This window comes from Pelodiscus sinensis, chromosome 23, assembly GCF_052426305.1.
Source record: "Pelodiscus sinensis isolate ZL-2025 chromosome 23, ASM5242630v1, whole genome shotgun sequence".
NCBI lineage: Eukaryota > Metazoa > Chordata > Testudines > Trionychidae > Pelodiscus > Pelodiscus sinensis.
The window spans coordinates 10082490-10104273 of NC_143074.1; the positions used below are offsets into that span (position 1 = coordinate 10082490).

The 21784-nt window shown below is 42.3% G+C and overlaps 1 protein-coding gene across 5 annotated transcripts in view; it reads right to left on the reverse strand.

Moving 5' to 3' along the window:
* CDK5RAP2 (CDK5 regulatory subunit associated protein 2) overlaps nucleotides 1–21784 on the reverse strand; it is a 176797-nt gene that overhangs the window by 76146 nt on the left and 78867 nt on the right. For all 5 annotated transcript variants that reach the window (XM_089772988.1, XM_089772987.1, XM_006129080.5 and 2 more), the window contains 5 exons: nucleotides 13335–13465; nucleotides 12164–12279; nucleotides 8146–8274; nucleotides 2245–2337; nucleotides 1145–1192 (listed from right to left, as the gene is read on the reverse strand). In XM_089772988.1, the coding sequence (XP_089629114.1) occupies nucleotides 1145–1192; nucleotides 2245–2337; nucleotides 8146–8274; nucleotides 12164–12279; nucleotides 13335–13465 (517 nt within the window). The remainder of the gene's footprint in view (nucleotides 1–1144; nucleotides 1193–2244; nucleotides 2338–8145; nucleotides 8275–12163; nucleotides 12280–13334; nucleotides 13466–21784) is intronic.

The following is a 21784-nucleotide window of genomic DNA, read 5'->3' on the forward strand; positions in this document are numbered from 1 at the left end:
TGTATGTGGTCCACAGGTTGTAATTCATTCCATGATTAGTTCACATTTGAATCACATGTCTTTAATTATCAAATTTTGCCCTCAAATGCTTGTGAGCAGGCCCACTTGGTATGACTGTCCAAAGGCAAAATGTGGTCTGAAGTGTTTACCGTTCAAGTGTGTGTAAAATTGGGTTAGCTGCCCCTAAAATTCTCTATACAAACTACCAGACGCCACAGAACTACCAAAAGCAACAGAAAGCATTAGGGGGTTTAACAATCAGCATTCCAAACTAGGGATGTTAAATGGTTAACCAGTAAGCCTTGCCCATTACAGTTATGGTTAACTTACAATTAACTGGTGGGGTTTGGAGCAGCTCCCTGCCCACTGCGGGAAGAGAGCTGCTTCAGCCTGGCTGAAGCAGCCCTTGCCTGTGATGGGCTCTGCCCTGGTGCACTGCAGGCACTGGCCCTCCAACTTGGCTGGAGCAGCCCCAGACCATGGCAGGATTGAGCCACTCCAGCCCATCCCATTTAATCAGTTGCCAGTTTGATTTAATGTTTAACTGATTAACTAATTAAACGGGATTTTACATCCCTATTCCAAACACTACAAACTACAATTATAAAAGACTTCCCTGATCAACTTCCTTCAATACCTCTCTACCTTGATGAAATCTAAGTGCTTTGTAAGATTGTGAAGTGGAAAATACAGAGGGCCAGGATGAATCCACAAAGGCAAGCTAATTGAAGAAAACTGAAAAAAAGGGAATGACTAAGGATCAGAGCTGGTTCGGTAATTACTCAGAAGATGCCAGTTATGAAGGCCATTTCATAACTATAGTTTGGAACATTCTGATGCTCACTCAAGAAACTTTTTAGCATTTTAACTTGTACCATAGCTTACAACGCATAGCACATGAACGCTTATAATTAAGATCTGCAAACACTATTTCAAGAAGCCAAGTTAGTCATCTCCACAGATCGCCCTCAGGACGCACACACGGAGCATGGGGCAGCTTTCATTTTCATCAGTGGGAGTCTATCCATTTATTTCAAAACACTTTAGCACCTGTTGAATTTAGCACCATTAACAATGAGTGATTTAAGTACATACTTATTATAAGTTTCTCCATACGACAGGTTATTTATATTGTATCATTTACCTGCATATCAAAATCAGGATGATGATCCAAAGGCAGCTGAGAACATGCCTAGATAAGCAGAAATTATAAATTTTAAGGCACATTACATGCTAACATTTAAAAATGATCATTTTGAATTGAACGAGAAACATAGTATTTATCTTAATTATGTGTTTTTCATAATTTACTAGATCTCTGTTGAATCCTAGAAGAAAAGGATAGCAGATCTATGAACCTGAGCAGGAACGCAAACTTTCTGTTGAGACATCCTGATATCAGATGTTTGAAACCTGTACAAAGATGCACAGTAATTTTTTGCTCAATCATCATAACAGGTGACTCTCATCAATTCCAGACACACTTTGGGCCTGATTACACTAAAAAAGAGATTCCCACTTTAACAGGCTTGGAATTGGGCCCTCTAAAGTATGTATACACTGCAACACTATTTCGAAATAACTACCACTATTCTGAAAAAACTTAGCCCGCATCTACACAACAGGCAGTTATTTCAAAATAGTGACAATATACTGTCAAGCTGGAGAACTTTTTACTCCGACTCCTGTAATCTTCATTGTATGTGGAATAGGGGAAGTCAGAGGAAGAGTGCTCTATTTCAAAATAAATGCTGTGCAGACACTCTCTATTTCAAAATAAGCTATTTCAAAATAAGATACGCAATTGACATAGCTCAATTTGCATAGTTTATTTCGAGTAAAGCCCTGCAGTGTAGACACACCTTAAGAAATGCTGAGTATCTTTCTGGATCAAAGGGAAGTAGGGACTAGGAGAGGAAATCCTGAAGGGAAATACCTAGGAACAGACAAACTTGAAGAGAATATTTAGGCTAATGTTTATGATCTATAATTAAGATGAGAAAAAAATCAAAAAGAAAAAAGGTGTTTTCATTAGATAACTACTTTCACTAGTATCCTTTGTTCAAAACATGGAGGGGACTCTACCTGCTTACAGGGAACTGTAAAGGCTAGACTTGTATACTCTAAACATCCAGCAAAAAGAAACCCAGTTGTAATGTAGCAAGTTAAATATCTGTAATTGTACATCCAGAACACGTAACTCTATGTTAAAAATACAATACAGTGATATTAACACAAACCTACCTCACTGGTCCTCTCAGACCACTGACGGCTCTCTGCATTCTTATTGTCAAAATCTCCAGCTTGTCTCATGTTTTCCTCTGTTCTTTCAACAAACTATACAAAGTATGGAATGAAGTGAAAATATTGCACAAAAATAATGTGGTATGAAACATGCATAAATAAGTCAGTGACATGTCTTAAAAGAAAAATAAAAAATGCCTGTAATACAAAGTAACAAACATTAGATTAGATGTATCCAGTAAGATCAAAAGGAAAACACAATAAACAGAAATAATTCATACATAGTACAGTGAAATCTGAATTTATTCCCTCTCTGCTGCACATCCTTCAGAACTGTACAAAAATAGTACCTTAGCCCCTTCCTGCAAACACTTTTCCCCTCCCCAATCCATATTTCTATTGTGCCTGTTGTATTTTTCCATTTAATGATTATTTTTATTTCCTAGTATTTTTCTGCATTCATGGGGGGAGGAGCTCTTGCTAAGCAGAGCAGACCGTCTGGCATAACAATAAAAAGATTTACTATTACACTGAAGACTAAACACTGCTTTGTCCCTCGCTGATGCATCATGGGAAGGAGGAAGGAAAATTAAGGTGCTACAAATGACTTTTTTTCCATTTCCTATCCTCCCCAGGGCTCAGAATGCAACTACTAGCATTTCACTGAGTAGAGAGACAGGAGGAAAGCCACGGTCTAGTGTTCCCCAGTCAGGCCTGCAGAGAGGAAGGAAGGGCGCAAATGGGGCAATTGCTACAGGGCCTGGGATACAAAAGAGCTTGGAGTTCCCAGCTGGCCACCCTGAGACCTTTAAACAGTTGCTGGAATGCAGCGTGGTACACTCCAAACAGCACTGAGGGCTAGGGAGTGGGTGATGGTCTGCAGTACAGGCAGTGCTGAGAGTTGGCTGCTCTAGCCCCACCCCTTCCACCTTAGGCTCCACCCCTGCCAGGGCTACCTCCAGCCTTGCCCACGAGCCCGGCAAGGCTTTTAGCCCCACTTTACCCAGTAGTACTCCGAACCTCAAAGAGGGCTGACCAGCCAACTTGAGAGGAAGGCCAGGAGCCCCTTACATTTTGCCTGCTAGAATTCAACAGCAGGAGTGACAAGAGTCATGCAGGCAGAATTCTGCTTCTTGAACACAGATAGCTTTCCTAGCCAGTTTGCCTTTGACACCAGAGTTTAATCCTTGATCTAGAGGCATCTAAAAAGGTTTCAATGACAAGAATACTCTCTTAAATATGATTAATCTGATTATATCAAGGAGCCATATTCTGTCAAGGCCCTGCCAATAAACCCTCATACAGCAAATGGAAAGTGGGAAAGGAGTTTACCTTTGAAAACTTGGCTTCCCTGAAACTAAGTAACAGTGAAGTCATTCCACTATTCTGTGACCAGTGTCTCAGGGTAGCATTCCACATGTTTTTGTTCATACATGACTAAATTCAGCAATGGTTTCACTGCACACGCCCTCATATAGTTTATTTATTTTCCTTGCTAGAATAGTTTTCGGGGCCACGAAAGAGAGAAAGAGAATATTGGGCAGATTGTAAGTCCTCAGGAATGCTGCTTTTGCAACAGACACACTAAATGTTCAGCGCATTTAAGCAGAATTAGCCCATACTGTGGTAATCTTACTATACAGCAACACCTCTCAATAATTTGATTAAGAGATTTTTGTAGAGGAACTTTGGAGCTGGAAGCTCATTAAGAAATGGAAATGAGACACAGGAGAATCTATTACCTGTAAGTAGCATTTTCTGAAGGTACTATTGTCTGTCTAATCCACAGACAATGCGTAGTATTGAGAGAATGGATTCATAGCTCCATTAGACAAGGATTTTAATCTCAGAGCAAGGCTGTAATGTACATGCCTTAAAGGCAGTAATATCACACTAGTGAGACTAACAGTCAGTTCCTTTTTGACCTAGACTAAAGAAAATTTACCCTACATAAAATAAACACAAAAAGGCAGATTCTTAATCTTAGTCAGGGGAGCACTAGTTCATTGAGCGCATGGGCACACACCATTTTAGTGATGCATTGGGAGAAAAGAAGAGATAACTAAAAGTTGTGCACGTTGAATTTATAGTCTCAATGTATGTGCAAGGCAGTGCTAATGGTTATGCCGTGAAGAGATAAACCTATTTCCCCAATCCCAGTTACTGAAGACACAAGGCTCAAGGCATGTAGATCCAGTCTCAGATTAAGAGAACTCTTGCAGGTGTAGTGGAGTGCACATCTTTTTTCTCCAAGGGCATGTGTGCACTATGGAGAAGATGGACCCTCCACAGGTCAATCTTGTAGCGTTCGATTTAGTGGGTCAAGTCTAGACCCCCAAACTTGAATGCTGAGGGCAGCCCCCACCAGAGTCCTATTCTCATTCTGCAAGAAGTAAGGGAAGCCACCTTCCACACTACAGACACTGTGGTGGCTCAGCTTAAGGCGGTAAGGCGAATCCAGCTACACATCTTGTATAGCTGGACGGTGTACCTTAAGACAACCTGCCTGGTCTAGTGTAGCTGAGACCTAAGAGACTAAGAGCAGTGAGGAGTGTATAAGTGAGTTTCTTATTGTAATTCATTTACCTTTTATATATGCACTAACAGGGAATGAGAAAAGCACTTTTGCCTTCCACTTCCTAGAAACGTAAACTACTACTTTTGTCTATGCATGAATCTTAAGTATTAATTTAAAAAATAAAATAATATTGGGAGCTGAATGGTGCAGTATATTAGTAGATTTCCCTCTGTCTCTAGTTTGGGTCTCAGGTATGAATTAATTGGGTATTTTCCCCAAAATCCCAATTTTTGGCAATCTCAGAACTGGAGTAGAAGGGCAATGATACATATCCAGACCATGATATACTGACAAATTGTGCTTTGGAAAAGCTTGCAATTTGTCTGATTGTAGCCACTGACTTCAATGATCCCTAATCTTATTCACAGATTATGTAAAATTAAAAAATATTAGCTAATTATAGCATACAAATACATAATCAGGATCTTATTTTCAAAATGAGGTGGTAGGGACAAGCTTATTTTTTAAGCTAGTTAGATCGATTTGTGCTCATATTTACCTGATCTATGCAGCTTTCAACAAAGAACAACTATCTTTTATTAATCTGCATCATTTTCTGATGTATCCCCATTCCTTACAATATGTGAATCTATAAGTTATGCTGCTCACAATTAAACTATTAATATTTACATGAAACAAACTGTAATATAGCATTATAGCAACTGGCTGCAATTTGAGTATCTTGCTGCCTCGAGTCTCAGAGATTGAAAAGAAACTTTCTGTGCTCTAAGGAATACAATCTAATGTTCAGCAAAATATTAAAAGAAAATAAGTGGCTTAACACCAGGAAGAAATCTATTGAGAATAAGATGCCTATTTAAAATATTTCCTTAGAGACTGAAAACTGAGAATGCTCTTTTCTAAATGAACCACTGATATGCTTGGATTGCAAAGATCCCCAGAGCCCTGAAGGCTGGAATCAGTGAAGCTGCTTCTCTCGCAGAAAGCATATGTTTAGAGGACAATGCAAAAAGAGCTCTTCTATCTTTACACCACTACCACTTTGGAGCCAAGAAACAGACTACTCAGGGCTGTTAGTTTTTTGGGAGATGCTTGCTGAGGATCCAAGGTGCAGATTTATCTGGTTTGAATTCCAGTTTTGTTAAAGAAAATAATGGTCTGTACATTTTAAGCACCAGCCATGAAGACTATATGTTGGTATATCTTGCCACATTTCATAAGGACGACAGACAGTGGCATTGTCTTAGCAATGCATGCTAACAAATTCCAGTGCAGCATAAAATCCAGCAGAATGCAGTATTTTTCACATTTATTTTCAATTTGCAAAAATGCACCTATGGCCCATAGCCCAAAATAATGAAGCAGGTCTTTTATTGACTGATTTATATGACATCTTTAAAATAAAACATTGGCTTTCCAAGCCTTTAACTTTGGGGTTCCAATAATACCTTAGTCACTATGGCACTAGCTTGAATAGAATATTTTACTTGCCTCCTGGCCTCCTCTAGCATTTTATACACAGATTATTTTACAAATTTCTTTCTCTCATTTCTTCTAAAGGTAGGTCCATAGATATAATTCTTTAGTGACTGGCACTGATATTCTCAGAGTAGAGCTGTGCTGCCATTGACATCAAATGTAGAATCAGTGAGAGGGCAGTGCCCTCTACAGGACTGCTAAGCAAATTGCTGGAAATATGAATAATGCACTAACTCCAGTTTTTAGAATGTACATTAACTCAGTAGGCTTTCAGTGATAACCTAGTTATTCGATAAATCTGTATGTTGACTATTTTTAAATAGATGTTAATCCAAGAGTAAAGCAGTACCTAATCTATAATTAAAATACATATAAATTAAAAGTAACCTCAGAGACCTGACTTAAATGACAAAGAAAGGAAATTGAATGCAAATTTAATAACCGTCTTTAACAAATCTGCAGTACACATGATAAACTCATCTGATGCTGTCCACCTAGGTAATATACAACCCACAAATGAGTTTAATGCCTAAACACAACAGACTCATATTATTTAAACATTTTATTTTCTGTTCTGTGAATTTAACCAGATTTAGAAATTCAAGCTAGACCATGCGGGTCACACTCATCAATTCCTTTTGCTTTTGATCTCATTATTATCCAGCATGCTGTGCACAAGGAAGGTGAAATTAAAGAAACAAAAGAAAGGTATTAACAAGAGCATTTAAAAGTAAGAATAATTTATGAGAAGCCATGAAGGTGAACTGGTCACATACACTGTTCCCTTTATCTTCTCACATAACAGGGATCTAATAATAGGGACCCAATAACCAGAATCTTTTCTACCAGACTGAAGCTGCCATGCACGGGGTACTTCATCACCACTGCTAAAACAGTCCTAATTAGAGTGAGCAAATAACTGATTTTTCAGTTTGATGGCTGAACCTATAAATAAAATATTCTAGTTTTCAATAAAAAGTAGATTTTGTATTTTCTTAACTCACGGAAACAAAACACAAAACATTTTTATGTTGGTTGACCTGATATTTCATTTAGAAAATGTCAGCTTCAAATTACATTTCAAAATTTTCAGATTTTAAACAAATAATCAAAATGAGCTGAAACATTTCCAAGGGTTTTTTTCAGCAGGAAGTATTTACTAAGTTTGACCAAGATTCACAAACTTTTTTTGCAATTTAAGAAATGAATTTTTTGGTGAATTTACTATTTCCTAACATTTTTTTGCCCAGTTCTAGTCCTAATATACCCCAGCCATAGGCAAAAGACAGAAGACACAATCGTTCTTCCCCTGCACATCTGTCTGATAAATCTGCTACAACTCTGCCCCCTTCTCTGTACACTGCTCTGTCCTGTACCAGTCCCTAAAACACAGGTTCCTCTCCTCTATGCATAGTGAAGCCACCCTACCTAGTTCTGTTGCCAGGGGGATCTACAAGGCCTTGGAGATGGCGCAGACATGGGCTAAACCCTAATACGTTGAAATGAGAACAGTTCTCTGATAGCTGAGGAATGCATAAAGCTGCCACTGAGGTATACCTACATGTTACATTGCAACTTTTTGGAAAAAATAAGATCAATCACTCCTACTTACAAACGTATAAGTAGATTACAGAGCCAATTAATATTTTAAAATATATGTTGTTTTCTTAAAAAAAATCATTGAAAATATTGCTGACCACTAAACACTTTGGGTCTGATACTCCGTTTCCTTTCCTCCTTTATAGATATTTACATAATTGTAAATATTACCAGTCTGATCTAGCAGTGTTCATTCGCACTTTCCACTGATATAAATGTCAGTACAAGGTGCAGCACAACTGAGAATTGGACACGATATTTTAATATATATATAGAGATCCTACCTCATTCTGGTTTAATATTTTCAGAGTTTCTTTCTCCTGAATCTCTAATCTGGAGAGTCCAAGATGATTTTTCTTTAGCTCTTGGTTAATTGAATGCAGGTTCCTAACCATCAAGATGAGTTCACCAACCTAAATACACACAAATGATCAGAAACTATAAAATGCTTCCTAATACATAAAGAAACAGAGAGATTTAAATACCTTTAAATAAAGCAATACTATATATTAAACTTCAGGGTTATAATGTTAGCAAAGCTTAATGCTTCCATCTCTGCCCAAGGGATTGTATGCATTTGAAACCAGTAACATTGCACAAATATATTAGAAGCTAGTGTTCAAGGAATGCTAATTTCAAAAACTTCAGTCATGAAGCTCAGGTTTTAAAATTCACTAGCAAGAAAAAAGTTCAAGTACTATCATGCCCGCAGGTTAACTGGAAAAAAGGTATTTGAAGCAAGTAAAAGTTATGTTATGGGAACAGAGCATTATAATTAAAAGCATTAAAAAACAAGGAGTCTGAGTTTCCAATTTATTACAATTTCTGTGCCAATATAACTTAATGGAGTTGCATTTATGTAAAAGTAGCAAAGCGAAGTGGAGAACTGGATCCAAAACACTTTAGCAGACATTAGCTATCTATAGGTCTTAGTACATCAGCGTCCTTCGTGCCCAAACTTAGAGCCACGTACATACTTCAGAGGTACAGGCAGTCCCCGGGTTACGTACAAGATAGGGACTGTGGGTTTGTTCTTGTAAGTAAGTCGGAACTGGTACATATTTTGGGGGAGGGATGGGGAGCTGGAGTTAGGTGGAAAAGACCCTGATTCTCATACAACTTCCTTATTCTAAGAAAAACACATACTGTTTTGATACGAAGGTTTTTTTGGTTGATATTTTAATTAAAAATTGATCATAAGTTTCAATGTTTCATGCTATATTCAAATCTTCCTTTTGGGGTACCTGAAAGATCCCAGTTATTCATTTAATAGTCAGAATCTTTGTTTTTTATAACTAAAAAAAGTTTATTCAATTCCAAACAGAATTTGCTACAGATGGTTCAGTGAAATGGGTATTAAGTGTAATCAATAGTCATTGGAGAGCACAGTGAAATATTGATACAATCAAAGCTGTTGTATTCTGCTGAGCAGAAAATGGAAATCCCTTCCTGTGAAGTGTGTGTGTGAATTTATCCACAGGATTAATTTTAAAGAAAAATTCTGTGTTGGGAACAGGAGGTTAGCCACAGGTGGGTCCTCATTGTCCACTCACCCACTTTGCAACCAGACCCATCCCCTTGGGGCTTACCCTGCTCCGCTCCAGCCAGGGTGTGGGGTTGGGGCTTATCCCCTCTTCCCTTCTGTCCTGCTCCTCCCCATTCTTGCCCACCCACACCACTGGGTAATTTTTCAGCTTCAACTCTGTCAGGCTGGAAGGGACTTGTTAATTTCACGTGACGCTAACAAGATACTTGCAGCTCTAGTGCTGAAGAGGGAAAGAGCTGTTGCTCCCAAGGTGGGGACTGTAACACAATGGGTCTCACTGCCTGCTGCTCCTGCTGTTCCCTAGGAAATTAATTTTTCCGTTTTGGGGTGCCCCCTTTTGGCTGGTGTCTTGCTCCCCCCAGCAGACCCGCGTCCTCCGTGGTGAGAAAATCCGCTCCATGTCTCCCTGGTCTGCTGGGGGGGGGGGGGGGGGGCGCTAGCTCCGCGTCTCCCTGGTCTGCTGGGGGGAAGTGCCACCCACACCGCCAGAGGCGGCGACAGTAGGTGCGTCCCCTCCCTCCCCCCGTTTGTAACTAGGGATCCGACGTAAGCCAGATTGATGTAACCCGGGGACTGCCTGTACAGGAGGCATGGTCTAATGGACTGAGCACAGGTCTGAGAATCAATCTGGACTCTGCCATTGACTCTCTGTATGATCTTGGACAAATCACTTAATCTTTGTGGGTTTCAATTTACCAATCTTAAAGGTAGATCTATGAATACCCACATATCTTTTCATTGGCCATGAGATTTCATACATAGAGAGATTTGTAATGGAATTTTATATTGAAAATCATTCTTTAGACTGAACCCATACTAGGTGTATGAGAAGAGAAGATCTGGGTTCCGTCTGTAGCAGCATCACTGATGTAGTAGGTCAGGATTTACTGTTGAGGTATCCTGACAGGTCTCCTGCTCCATCAGTGATGATAACTAGAAGGCTGCCTGTTTATGTGATGTGTGCTGATACTCGGTTTCCTTTCCTCCTTTATAGATATTTACATAATTGTAAATGGAGTAAAACTTGTGCAATTAGTCAATCCAGCAGACTCTGAGAGAGCCCCCAAAGTCCACAAATCAGATAAAGATAGAAGGTGCCCAGCCAGGTTTATTGTAAAGCAAAGCGCAGTAATAGTTGTCAGTAGACTCTACTGAACCACTACGCATATGTTCTCTGTTGGACTCAGCTCATTGCCTCCTGGCTGAATAAAGACAGTCCCCCCTAGACACCACTTTATATACCAGTACAAACAAGTTACACATCACTCCTGATGTGTCAGGTTATTACCCTCTGATGCTACTTAGATGCCACCCATCATCACCCTGTGGTTTGATTAGATCTACCCAACATGCTGTCATTTTAGACCCTTTCCTGAACCTGAGTTTATATATGTGGGGAGTGTGGGTACCAAATTCTTTTTAATGAGCTGGTGTTACCATCCTTTTGGAATGTGCTTTCCACTTAAGATCAGTACCAACCACTGTTTTATAGTCAGTACCTAGTACTAATTACTGTTCTACACCTGGGCCTATTACCAATTAGTGTTTTACACTCCCAGCCCTTTTCATGCCAAGTTCTGTGAGCAGGGGCCTGCCTCTTGCTCATACTTAGCTTTGCTTTATATTAGCCAAGTGTTGTCCATTGTTGGGTAGACCTCAGATGAGACCTGTGCTACATGGGCTTTTTGTTTCAGGAGCTCATCTTACTACACCGTTCCCTATCACAGTTTTGATGAGTCACCTTGGGCAAGTCACACATCTCTGTGTCTCAATTTCTCCTTCTACGGAATGCAGATAAATCTTAAAAAAAACCAATGAATGGTCCTGCAGCGCAGTAGAGACTAACAAAAAATGTAGATGGTATCATTAAAAGTTAAGTATTGGGCTTACAGCCCACTATTAGCCTCATTTAACACAGACAGGCTAATTCACAAGTTTTTTTCCCCCCTTTTCTTTCCTTCCCCATCCCCTTTTTCTGCTATTTATTTGTAACTCTGGATGGTTTGCTCCATTGATTTGAAGAAATGGGTTGTGCCCACACAATACTATCTAAATTTTTTGTTAGTCTCTAAGGAGCTGCAGAACAATTCATTGTTTTTTATTTTTTTTCCAGTTACAGACTACATGGCTACCCTTCTGAGAATGCAGAGAGTAATTCAAGTCTACCTTAGAGGGGTGTTGTGAGCCTTACATCAAATGTATCAAATTTCTCAAAGCACTTTGAGATCCTTGAATGGAAAGTGCTATTGAAGTGCAAATCTTAATCATGATCATCATCTAGTAAGGAGGAATTTGCGAAATGTTCTGCGCTTGCAGATTTTACTTAGAGTTGCTATACAGCAGTGTTTCTCAAAGTGGGTCATGGATCTGCTCTTAGAAAGTTGCTAACAGCCTTTATGGTTTGTTTACTTATGGGCTCCAGAGCCATAGGGAGCCGCAAGAAGAAGTGAGGCTCCCCTTGTTCTGCAAATGGCAAACAGCAGCCAATGAGAGCCATGAGGCATGGATGCAGAGCCAATAAATAAATAAACCGGAAACAGCTTGAAAGCACTGATATCGAGCCATACAGATTAAGGCCAGAAGGCACCACCAAATCATTTAGTCTGACTGCCTGTCACAGATGAGAATTTTCACTTCTTTCAGAATATCCCAACTGTACCTAAATAATCAAAATGGTTTTGTGTGAGAGAGACAAAAACTATAAATATAGGAGAGTTAAGCCATTAAGAACACTGAATAATAAAACAGATCTGAACCTTTTTTTTAAGTTCTTCAAGCGACAGATGGTCAATCTGTAGGTTTAAATAATCTTGCTCTCCTAGACAAATACTCATATAAGATGTTTGATCTCCACAAAAAGAAAAGGTTTCATCTGTCAAAATAACCAAGAGATGGCATCATTTCAGGAACATTAGTCTTATATATAAGAATAAAAACAGATAAATGCATAAGGACATTTTAAAATAAGTGCATACTACTAAAACTGTAGGAACTAGAGAGTTAAACATTTCATCCCTCACGTTAAGCTTTCTGTTCAACTGAAAGAACTTTCCCCTTTGCGCCTCTGACATGTAGACATGCTGTATTTTCCATGGTTATCAGCATGCATTGTGAATCTAATTTTGAATTACAATTTGCATATTTAGTACTACATTTAGAAATAATTTTCAGGGAGGAAAAATAAGGTTTGAATAATTATTCTCTTTTAGCCAGAAATGCATGAAAATAAACTAAATTCCCAATGATAAAAGCCAGGTTAAATAAAGTTACTGAATTTATTTGGTTCAACAGACTGAATGGACGTTTCTAAACAGTACACAGTGAACAAACCCTACGTAGGATGGATGTAGTCTAGTGATTACAGTAGGAAATACATTTAATTTTTATTTCTGTAGCTGCCTGGTAAGTTTGTAACTCTCATGTTCATAACTAGAAGGTTCTACTATATTAAAAAGCTCTTTTATGCTTCAAGGAACTGGTTATTTTTTTCTGCTTCTGAAAATGCAGGTCCTGTTTTAGAGAAAATCCATTTCTCTAAATAGAGGCTGTTTATCAAATATGTTGAAAGAATTAGATTCCACCACCAGGAAGTGATCCCATGACCATGAAATTTCATAAAGCCAGGAATTCATGAGTTCTGCAAAAAACAGTAGATATGGAATTGCAGGCAACTTCAAATGATCACTGCAGCAGAACTGCCACTGAATTACTAACATTGGCTGCAGGGGAAGATAAAAGCTGTCCCTATATCCTGAATGCTCAGTTATAAATTCCCAAAGCGATCAGTGTAAGAAAACAGACAAAAGATCTTTTTACACCTTTAAACTACTCTCACCTTCTATGCAGTAACAAACTAGGTATAATAAAAACAATGCTCTTGTGTTCAAAAGATAAAGCACAAGGCCATGTTACCATGTATACACAAACCTTCTTTATTTTGTGTGTCCTTAATTTGATCCTCCAGCACCTTCCGTAGATTCTGATTAGCTAAAACATCTTCCTCCAGTTGTTTTCGCAACAAAAAAATGTTGTTCAACTCCATTTGCAGGTTATTTATACTAAACAAAAGGAAGAAATCAGAAAGCTTATCATATTTCCTTTGACTACCTTAAGGAGGGTTCGAAAGAGGGAGGAGAGAGGCTGTTGTAAGTAGCGACAGATGACAGAATGAGGAACAATGGCCTCAAATTGCAGTGGGAGATGTCTTGGTTGGATATTAAGAAAAACTACTTTACACGGAGGGTGGTGAAGCACTGGAACAGGTTACAAGATGAAATCTCCGTCCCTAGAGGGTTTTTAAGTCTTGGCTTGACAAAGCTCTGGCTGGGATGATTTAGTTGGGGTTGGTACTGCTTTGAGCAGGAGTTGGACTCAACCTTCTGAGGTCTCTTCCAACCCTATGATTCCATAATTTCCTTTAGGTTTCAATTCAAAACTTATTCAGTGTTTTCCTGGGTTACCTACAAGTGATGTTAAGGACTAGTCAACTATTGATAAGCATATAAGCAGGATACTCGACTAGTCGCTTCCCCCCTCCCCACTTTCTGAGGCAACAAGGGGAGGGGCGGGGGACACCCAGGCTCCATGCAGAGCTGCCACTTTGAAACGGCCGTGGCGTTTCAAAGGGGCAGCACCACACAGCTTATCCAGGGCTCTGTGTGTGTTTCAAAGGGGCAGCACCAAGTGGAGCCTGGAATCAGCTGTGCGGCGCTGCCACTTTGAAACGCCACCACAGTGTTTCAAAGCAGCAGCACCACTCTATCAATGAATCAAAAATGCATCCACTATTCGAATAGTCACTTACACAATAATCAACATCCTTATTACCTACCACAGCATGTTGGACACATCAAGGCTTCCATAAAGACATAGCTGCAATCATTGTTTTTCATCATACACTTATCTTGATTCATGCAATAAACAAATCCCTGCATAGCAATATGAAAATAATTTTTATGCCTATGCCACCTTTCTAAGGCCTGGTCTATACAACCTGGGAAGGTCAAATTAAGATATGTAACTTCAGCTATGTAAATTACATAGCTGGAGTTGACACACCTTAAATCCCTGTCCACACAACAGGAGGTTTGCTTCAGTTGGCTTGCCTTACTGCTTAGGAAGAGGAGGAGTACTGGCACCAATGGGGACACCCTTTGAGTTCGATGTAGCAGGTCTATACTATACCTGCCAAATCTAACCCCAGAGGATCGACCAAGGCAGCATCAATCTGTTTTAAAAACTATTATTTGAGAGTCAGCCTCAACAAAGTAGATTTATTTTATAGCCCAACTTCTAAATAATTCTTTTTCAGGAAAATAAAAAAACCCACTAGCTTATGAAAAGTATATCTGAAAGATATCACTAATGTGCTGTATTGCTGTTCCTGACTATTTCATACTTCAATAATGGAAACTGTGGCAAAATCCCTGACTTGTGTACAAAAAAAATTTTCATTCCAGCTTCTAACAAAATGACAAGCATGCTGCTGACGGTACTTTTCCCACAATGACTGCTTTAACCAACACTCCCTCTCACAAGAATATATTTTAAGAGAAAGGTCTCGATACTATTAAATGCTCAGCAAAATAAAATGCACTTCTAAAAGCCAAGTAAACACACTACCTTCCCCTCTTGACAGCCTATTGCTTTTACTAGAAAAAGTAACAATTTCTTGCTGTGGGGAGACAAAAGAGATGTCCTGGCTCGGAGGCAAAAGACTCTTCCAAAATATAACCACTGAAGTGGTTTAGATTAAATAATAGCTAAAAAAGAGACACGTGTCAACCAAAATCAGGATATATTCTTTGTCTAAAATCCATTTTAGCAATGAAGGTCAGCACATGACTACTGAAATTATTTGCAGGGATTATCTAACAGCACACTGGATCTACAGGTTCTGCTTCAAGCCCTACCTGATGATTTAAACAGCATGATCCACATGGTGTTGAACTGGGGGATCAGAAGACCACACTGTTTATCCCAGCAATTCCACAGCCTCCCTTTTTGACCATGTGTGACATAGTGGGGGCTGTCTGCTCTGTAACCCGGTGTCCCCCTGCATTGTGATGTGTGATTCCCACTGACTCACCCACATGTGTATTGTTCCAGACACCTAGTCCCAGCCTGAGCAGATAAGGCTCTTCCGAGAGGGAGAGACAAAGGAAGGGAGGCGGAGATGGCCACCCGGCTGGGGGGCAGGACCTGGGAGCTGGGCAGTCTTGGCTGGGGAAAACATGAAGAGAGGAGACTAAGCTGAGTACTGAGGGTTCAGGGGCCTGTGGACCCCTAGCCCAAGGGGTCTAGGGCTGCCAGCCCTGACTCCTTATGTCCACATCACGCCTAATTACAGAAGTTCAGCACTTGTGTAGTTGTTCTACGCCAATGGGAGAGAGCTCTCCTGTCAACAAAACGGAACCATCTAAAGGAGAGAAAAAAAAGAGGTTACTCACTTTGTGCAGTGGGGTGTCCCTGTTGGTACTCCAGTGTAGGTATCTCGGCATTCTTGGGCTTATAACTGAAACTTTTTAGTAGCAGTACCCCTGGATGCCAGCGTGCATGCATGATACCGCCTGCGCCGTAGATAGTATGTCACTGCACATGTGCCAACAACCATCACTTAATTCCTTCTCTACCGTGGAGAGATGTTACAACTCCGAAGCAGAGAGGGGGAGGGAAGAACACCGGTGACTGCACAAGGTCAGTAACCTCTTTTTTCATCTTCAAGGCATGTCCCTATGGATACTCCACTGTAGGTAACTATGGAGCAGTGCCCTAAATATTTGGAAGGAGGGGCTTTGGACTTGAATTGTGAGTAGTGGACAGAATCACCATTCCAAACTTACTACATTGCAAGGCATACCTATCTATTGCATAGTGTTTTGTGAATGTATGTTTTGAGAGCCATGTTGCAGCCCTACAAATGTCAGTGATAGGCATGTTATGAAGGGTAGCAGTGGAGGCAGCCACTGCTCTGGTGGAGTGGGCCCGCAACTCCTTTGGAGGTGAAACTTTGCATAACAGGTTTTGATGCAATTAGTTATCCATTTAAAAAGCCTTGGTTTGGAAATAGCTTGTCCTTTAGAGTGAGCTGTATGGAGAGAACAAGCCTCGAGGAGTGTCTAAAATGTTTTCTTCTCTCCAGGTAAAAGGCGATGGCTCAGTAGACATCCAAGGAATGGAGGCAAGCTGCGCTGGCATCTGGATGAAGCTTCTGGTAGAAGACAGGTAAGTATAAGGGGGTATGTCTACACTACAGCACTAATTCAAACTAACTTAATTCGAATTAGTTAATTCGAACTAAGATAATTCGAACTAGTGCATCTAGACCTAAAAACAAGTTCAAACTAGCGTTTTGCTAATTCAAACTAGCATGCCACATTGAGTGGACCCTGAACCGAGGTTAAGGCTGGCCGGAAGCAGTGCCGACAGGACATCAGATTAGGACTTAGAGCGTGGAGCTGCGGTCTCAGGCTAGCCGAGGGCTGTGCTTAAAGGGACCTGACCCCCACCCCGGACAGACAGTTCTCAGGGGTTCCCCGCTTGCAAAGCAGTCCTGGCTTGGAGTGCCCTGAGTGCCCACACTTGGCACATCACAGCACTCGGCCATCAGCCCGGCTGCACTTGCCGCAGGCTGCCATCCAGGGGGGTCAATCGGAGGGCTGCAGGAGAGTTTCCACCCCAAGGAGCCCGCAGAGCCACTCCAGTCCTCCTCATCGGGGCTCGTACCCCATTCCTCCCTCACCTCCTTCCACTTACCCCTCCCTAGCCCCCCTTCCTGATGTACAAAATAAAGGACACGTGTGGTCAAAAATAGAAACTCTCTTTATTTAACAAAACTCGGGGAGACTGGGAAAAGGAGCTGGGAGAGGGGAAGAGAGAGGGTGGGAGAGGGGAGGGCAACTAAAATGAGCAGGGGTTTGGAACAGGTCCCATATGAAGAGAGGATAAAGAGACTGGGACTTTTCAGCTTAGAAAAGAGGAGACGGAGGGGGGACAGGATAGAGGTCTCTAAAAGCAGGAATTGGGTGGAGAGGGTGCATACAGAAAAGTTCTTCATTAGTTCCCATAAAGAAGGACTAGAGGACACCAAAGGAAATGAATGGGTAGCAGGCTTCAAACTAACAACAGAAAGTTCTGCTTCACAAAGCAAATAGTCAACCTGTGGAACTCCTTGCTGCAGGAGGCTGTGAAGGCTACAACTAGAACAGAGTTTAAAGAGAAGTTAGATAAATTCATGGAGGTTGGGTCCATGGAGTGCTATTAGCCAGGGAGTAGAAATGGTGTCCCTGGCCTCTGTTTGTGGAAGGCTGGAGATGGATGGCACGAGACAAATGGCTTGGTCATTGTCTTCGGTCCATCCCCTCCAGGATACCTAGTGTTGGCCGCTGTCGGCAGACAGGCTACTGGGCTAGATGGACCTTTGGTCTGACCCAGTATGGCCATTCTTATGTTCTAAGCTCAGGGTCGGGGGTCTCACCGGACCACCTTGATTTTCATGCAAATCTGCTCCTGGGTGGCCAGGCTAGCAGCTATCCTGCCCTAGATGGCCACTTTCCTGTGTCTAGTTTGGAGTTCATGGACGTTGGAGGCTTCCCCCCAAACCTCGATGAGGTCCACGATCTCCGCACTAGACCAGGCGGGCGCCCGCCTCTTGCGGCCCCGGGCAGGCTCCTGGGAGCCTCCAGCCTGGTCCCGGGAAGAGGCGGAGGGCTGGGTGGTAGCGGGTGGCTGGTTCATGCCGCGCCAGGTGCAGGGTCTGCTGGCTGGGTGCTGGCAGGCTTGCACCTGGTACGGGCACTGTAGCCAGACCGTGGCCCTTTAAGGGCTCCGGGGCCCGGAGGGGGGCAGACAAGTTTCCCTGGTGGTGCCCAGAGTGGCCACCAGGGAAAGCTGGGAAGGGCTAGCCTCCCACTAATTCGAATTAAGTGGCTACACAGCCCTTAATTCGAACTACTTAATTCGAACTAGGCGTTAGTCCTCGTAGAATGAGGTTTACCTAGTTCGAATTAAGCGCTCCGCTAGTTCGAATTAAGTTCGAACTAGTGGTTTGTATGTGTAGCGCCTATTAAAGTTAATTCGAACTAACGGCTGTTAGTTCAAATTAACTTTGTAGTGTAGACATACCCAGGGTTTGTTAAGGTGGAAGACGAAGTTACTCACCTTCTTGCAGTAACGATGTTTCTTCAAGATGTGTTCCCGTGGGTGCTCCACTCTTGGTGTTGGGCTCATCCTGGCACCACTAGTCAGAGGTTTTCAGTAGCAGTTGTCTGCCAGACCGCGCGTGCGCGGTCAACGTCTTGCGGCTTTCACACCTTTGATCGCGCATTCTGGCGCCTGTCAGTTCCTCTCACCACTCGGTTGTCTGCAACAAGAAAAACAAATTCCGGAGTGGGGAGGAGGGTGGGACGTGGAGCACCCACGGGGACACATCTCGAAGAAACATCGTTACTGCATGAAGCGGAGTAACTTCGTCTTCTTCTTCGAGTGGTCCCCATGGGTGCTCCACTCTTGGTGATTATAGAGCAGTACCCAGACAGCTCTCCGGACTTAATGTTTGTCTGCAATTGACAATACTGCCGACGCCACAGCCGAGTCTTTGCATGACAGGTAGTAATACGTGTGCCTATGAACTTCGCAACAAGCTGGCTAGAAAGCGTGCTGCCTTTGGACTGTTGTGCTATTGATACTAGTAATCTGTTCTTCTATAGGATGATGCAAAGCACTAATCTCTGCCATATGTACTTTCAGAGAAGAGATCGCCAGATCAGAACCCTGCAGCTGAATAACATAATCAAGGATTGAATGGAGTATAGCTGTTTTGGGGTTAGTCTGGCTGTTGCAACTCCACCATACGTATCTAGTCCACTTTGCCAGGTAAGTCTTTTGGGTAAATAATTTCCTACTATGCAAAAGGATTGTCTTCACTTGCTCAGAACAGAGGTGTTCTGCCCTGGAGCAGAAAAACTGGCATTTCCTGTTGTATGGAGTGGCAAACAGATCTATAAGAGGTGTCTCCTATTTGCGGAAAATTTGAAGGAGGATGTCCGTACGCATTTCCCACTCGTGATCCAGAGGGAATTGGTGACTGAGAGAGTCTGCAATCGTATTGTTGGAGCCAGGTAAGTATGACGCTGTGATGGTGACGTTGTTTTGGATGCAGAAGTTCCATACACGGACTGCTTCCGCACACAGGGAACGTGATCTCGCTCCTCCTTGCCGATTGGTATAATACATTGCAACAGTGTTGTCTGTCAATACCCTGAACACAGTGCCCTTGGTACGGGTGCAAAAGTGTTTGCTTGCAAGAAAAATAGCTCTCAGCTCTAGGAGATTGATGTGGAGAAGTCTTTCGGAGTCCGACCACCTGCCCTGCATCCCATGTGTGCACCCCAACCAATGAGGGAAGCGTCTGTGGTTATTTGGTAGGAAGGTTGCGGCCGATAAAATGGAACTCCTGCCATGAGGTTGTGAGGCTTCATCCACCATGTGAAGGACATGCGAACGTAGGCTGGGGACACCACTATCTTTTGGATGCTGTGCTTTGAAGGTATGTATACGGATGCAAGCCAGTGCTGGAGACATCAAAAATGTAGCCAGGCATAAAGAACTACAAAAGTGGTAGCGGCCATATGACCCATCAATTCCATGCAAGTGTGTACTTACACCGTGGGAGCATCGATGAGCACGGTCATGAGGTCTTGTATTGCGTGAAACCTTTCTACCAGTAAGTACGCTCTCGCAGCAATGGGAGTCGAGTGTGGCACCTATGAACTTTATGTTCAGAGTAGGATCCAAAGTGGACTTTTTCAGTTGATTATAAGGCCCAGGGAGTTGAAAGTCTGAATAGTCAACATAACCATGCGTGCCGCCTCCTGCCCTTCACAAGGCAATCGTCCAGGTAAGAAAATACCACCACGTTCATCTGACGGAAATGTGCCACCACAACCGCCAGTGTTTTCAAAAAAACCCTTGGGGAGGCCGCCAGACCGAAGGGTAGGACTCAATATTGGAAGTGATCGCTTCATATGGTGAACCGAAGAAATTGCCTGTGTGCTGGGTGTATGGCGATGTGGAAATAAGCATCTAGCAGGTTGAGGGCTGCAAACCAATCCCCATTGTCGACCAATGGGATAATTGAAGCTAGTGTCACCATCTTGAACCTCTGTTTCCGGAGGTAACGATTCAACCCCGCAGATCTAGAATGGATCTTCATCCTCCAGACTTCTTACGAGATAAGAAGTAGCGGGAGTAAAAACCCCTTCCTCTGAACTGGTTCAGAACTCTCTCTATTGCCCCGATGGAAAGAAGATGGTGGGCTTCTTGTCTTAAGAGTTCCTCGTGAGATGGGTCCCTGAAAAGGGACAGGGTTGGTGGGGTAGTAGGAGGAACGGAGGAGAGTGGAATCGCGAATTCGGATGTCACCAGCTCCAACACCCATTGGTCGGATGTTATTGTGGCCTACTGTGGTAAAAGGGTCGCAATCGATGGTGGAACAAGGGAAGAACGTGATGTTGGTTTGCGACGATGTGAGATGCCTGCATGCCCTTGACCTGCTGCTTCGCGGATGTTGGATTATTCGCTCGTACAGGCTTACGCCTGAACAGAGTGGTATACATCCCCAAAGTGCGTAAGGTTGTACGGGAATCTCTCTCAGAGTGGAGGACTTCATCTGTTTTCTCTGAGAACAGCTTCAGTTTGTCAAAGGGAAGGTCCTCCACCTTGCCTTGCAGCTCTTTGGGGACTCCTGCTGTGGCTAGCCAGGACGCTCTGCAAATGGAAATGGCTGTGACCGTAGAGCGTGCTGCTGTGTCCGCGATATCCATTGCGATTTGAAGCCCTGCCCTCAATGTAGTGTAACCTTCGTGTACTATTGACTTTAAGATCGGCTTCTTGCAATCTGGAAGATATTGAGCCAGCTCAGTCAATTTGGAATAATTATCAAAGTTGTGATTGGAAAGTAGGGCAGCATAATTCGATATGTGCAGAAGTACGGTGGCAGAGGAGTAGGACTTCCTGCTGAAGATATCGAGTTTCTTTGCCTCTTTGTCTGCACCAATGGTTTTGAATAGTGGCGCCTTCAACCATTGTTGAGCGGAATCCACAATCAGGAAATTAGGGTGCAGGTGATTAAAGAGAAACTCGAAGCCTTTGGATGAGACGAAATATCTTTTGTCGACCGGTTTCCTTGTCGGGGTTGTCGAGGCTGGTGACTGCCATATTTCGTCCGCAGCCTCCAAAACTGCCTCCTCAATTGGAAGAGCAATTTTCAAATGTCGTTTTGTATGGAGATTCCGCAGTAGGTGATGCTGCTTGGTTTGCACCTCTGCCAGCTGTACATCCTGAGGCTCAGCAACTCATTTGAACAGTTCCTGAAACTG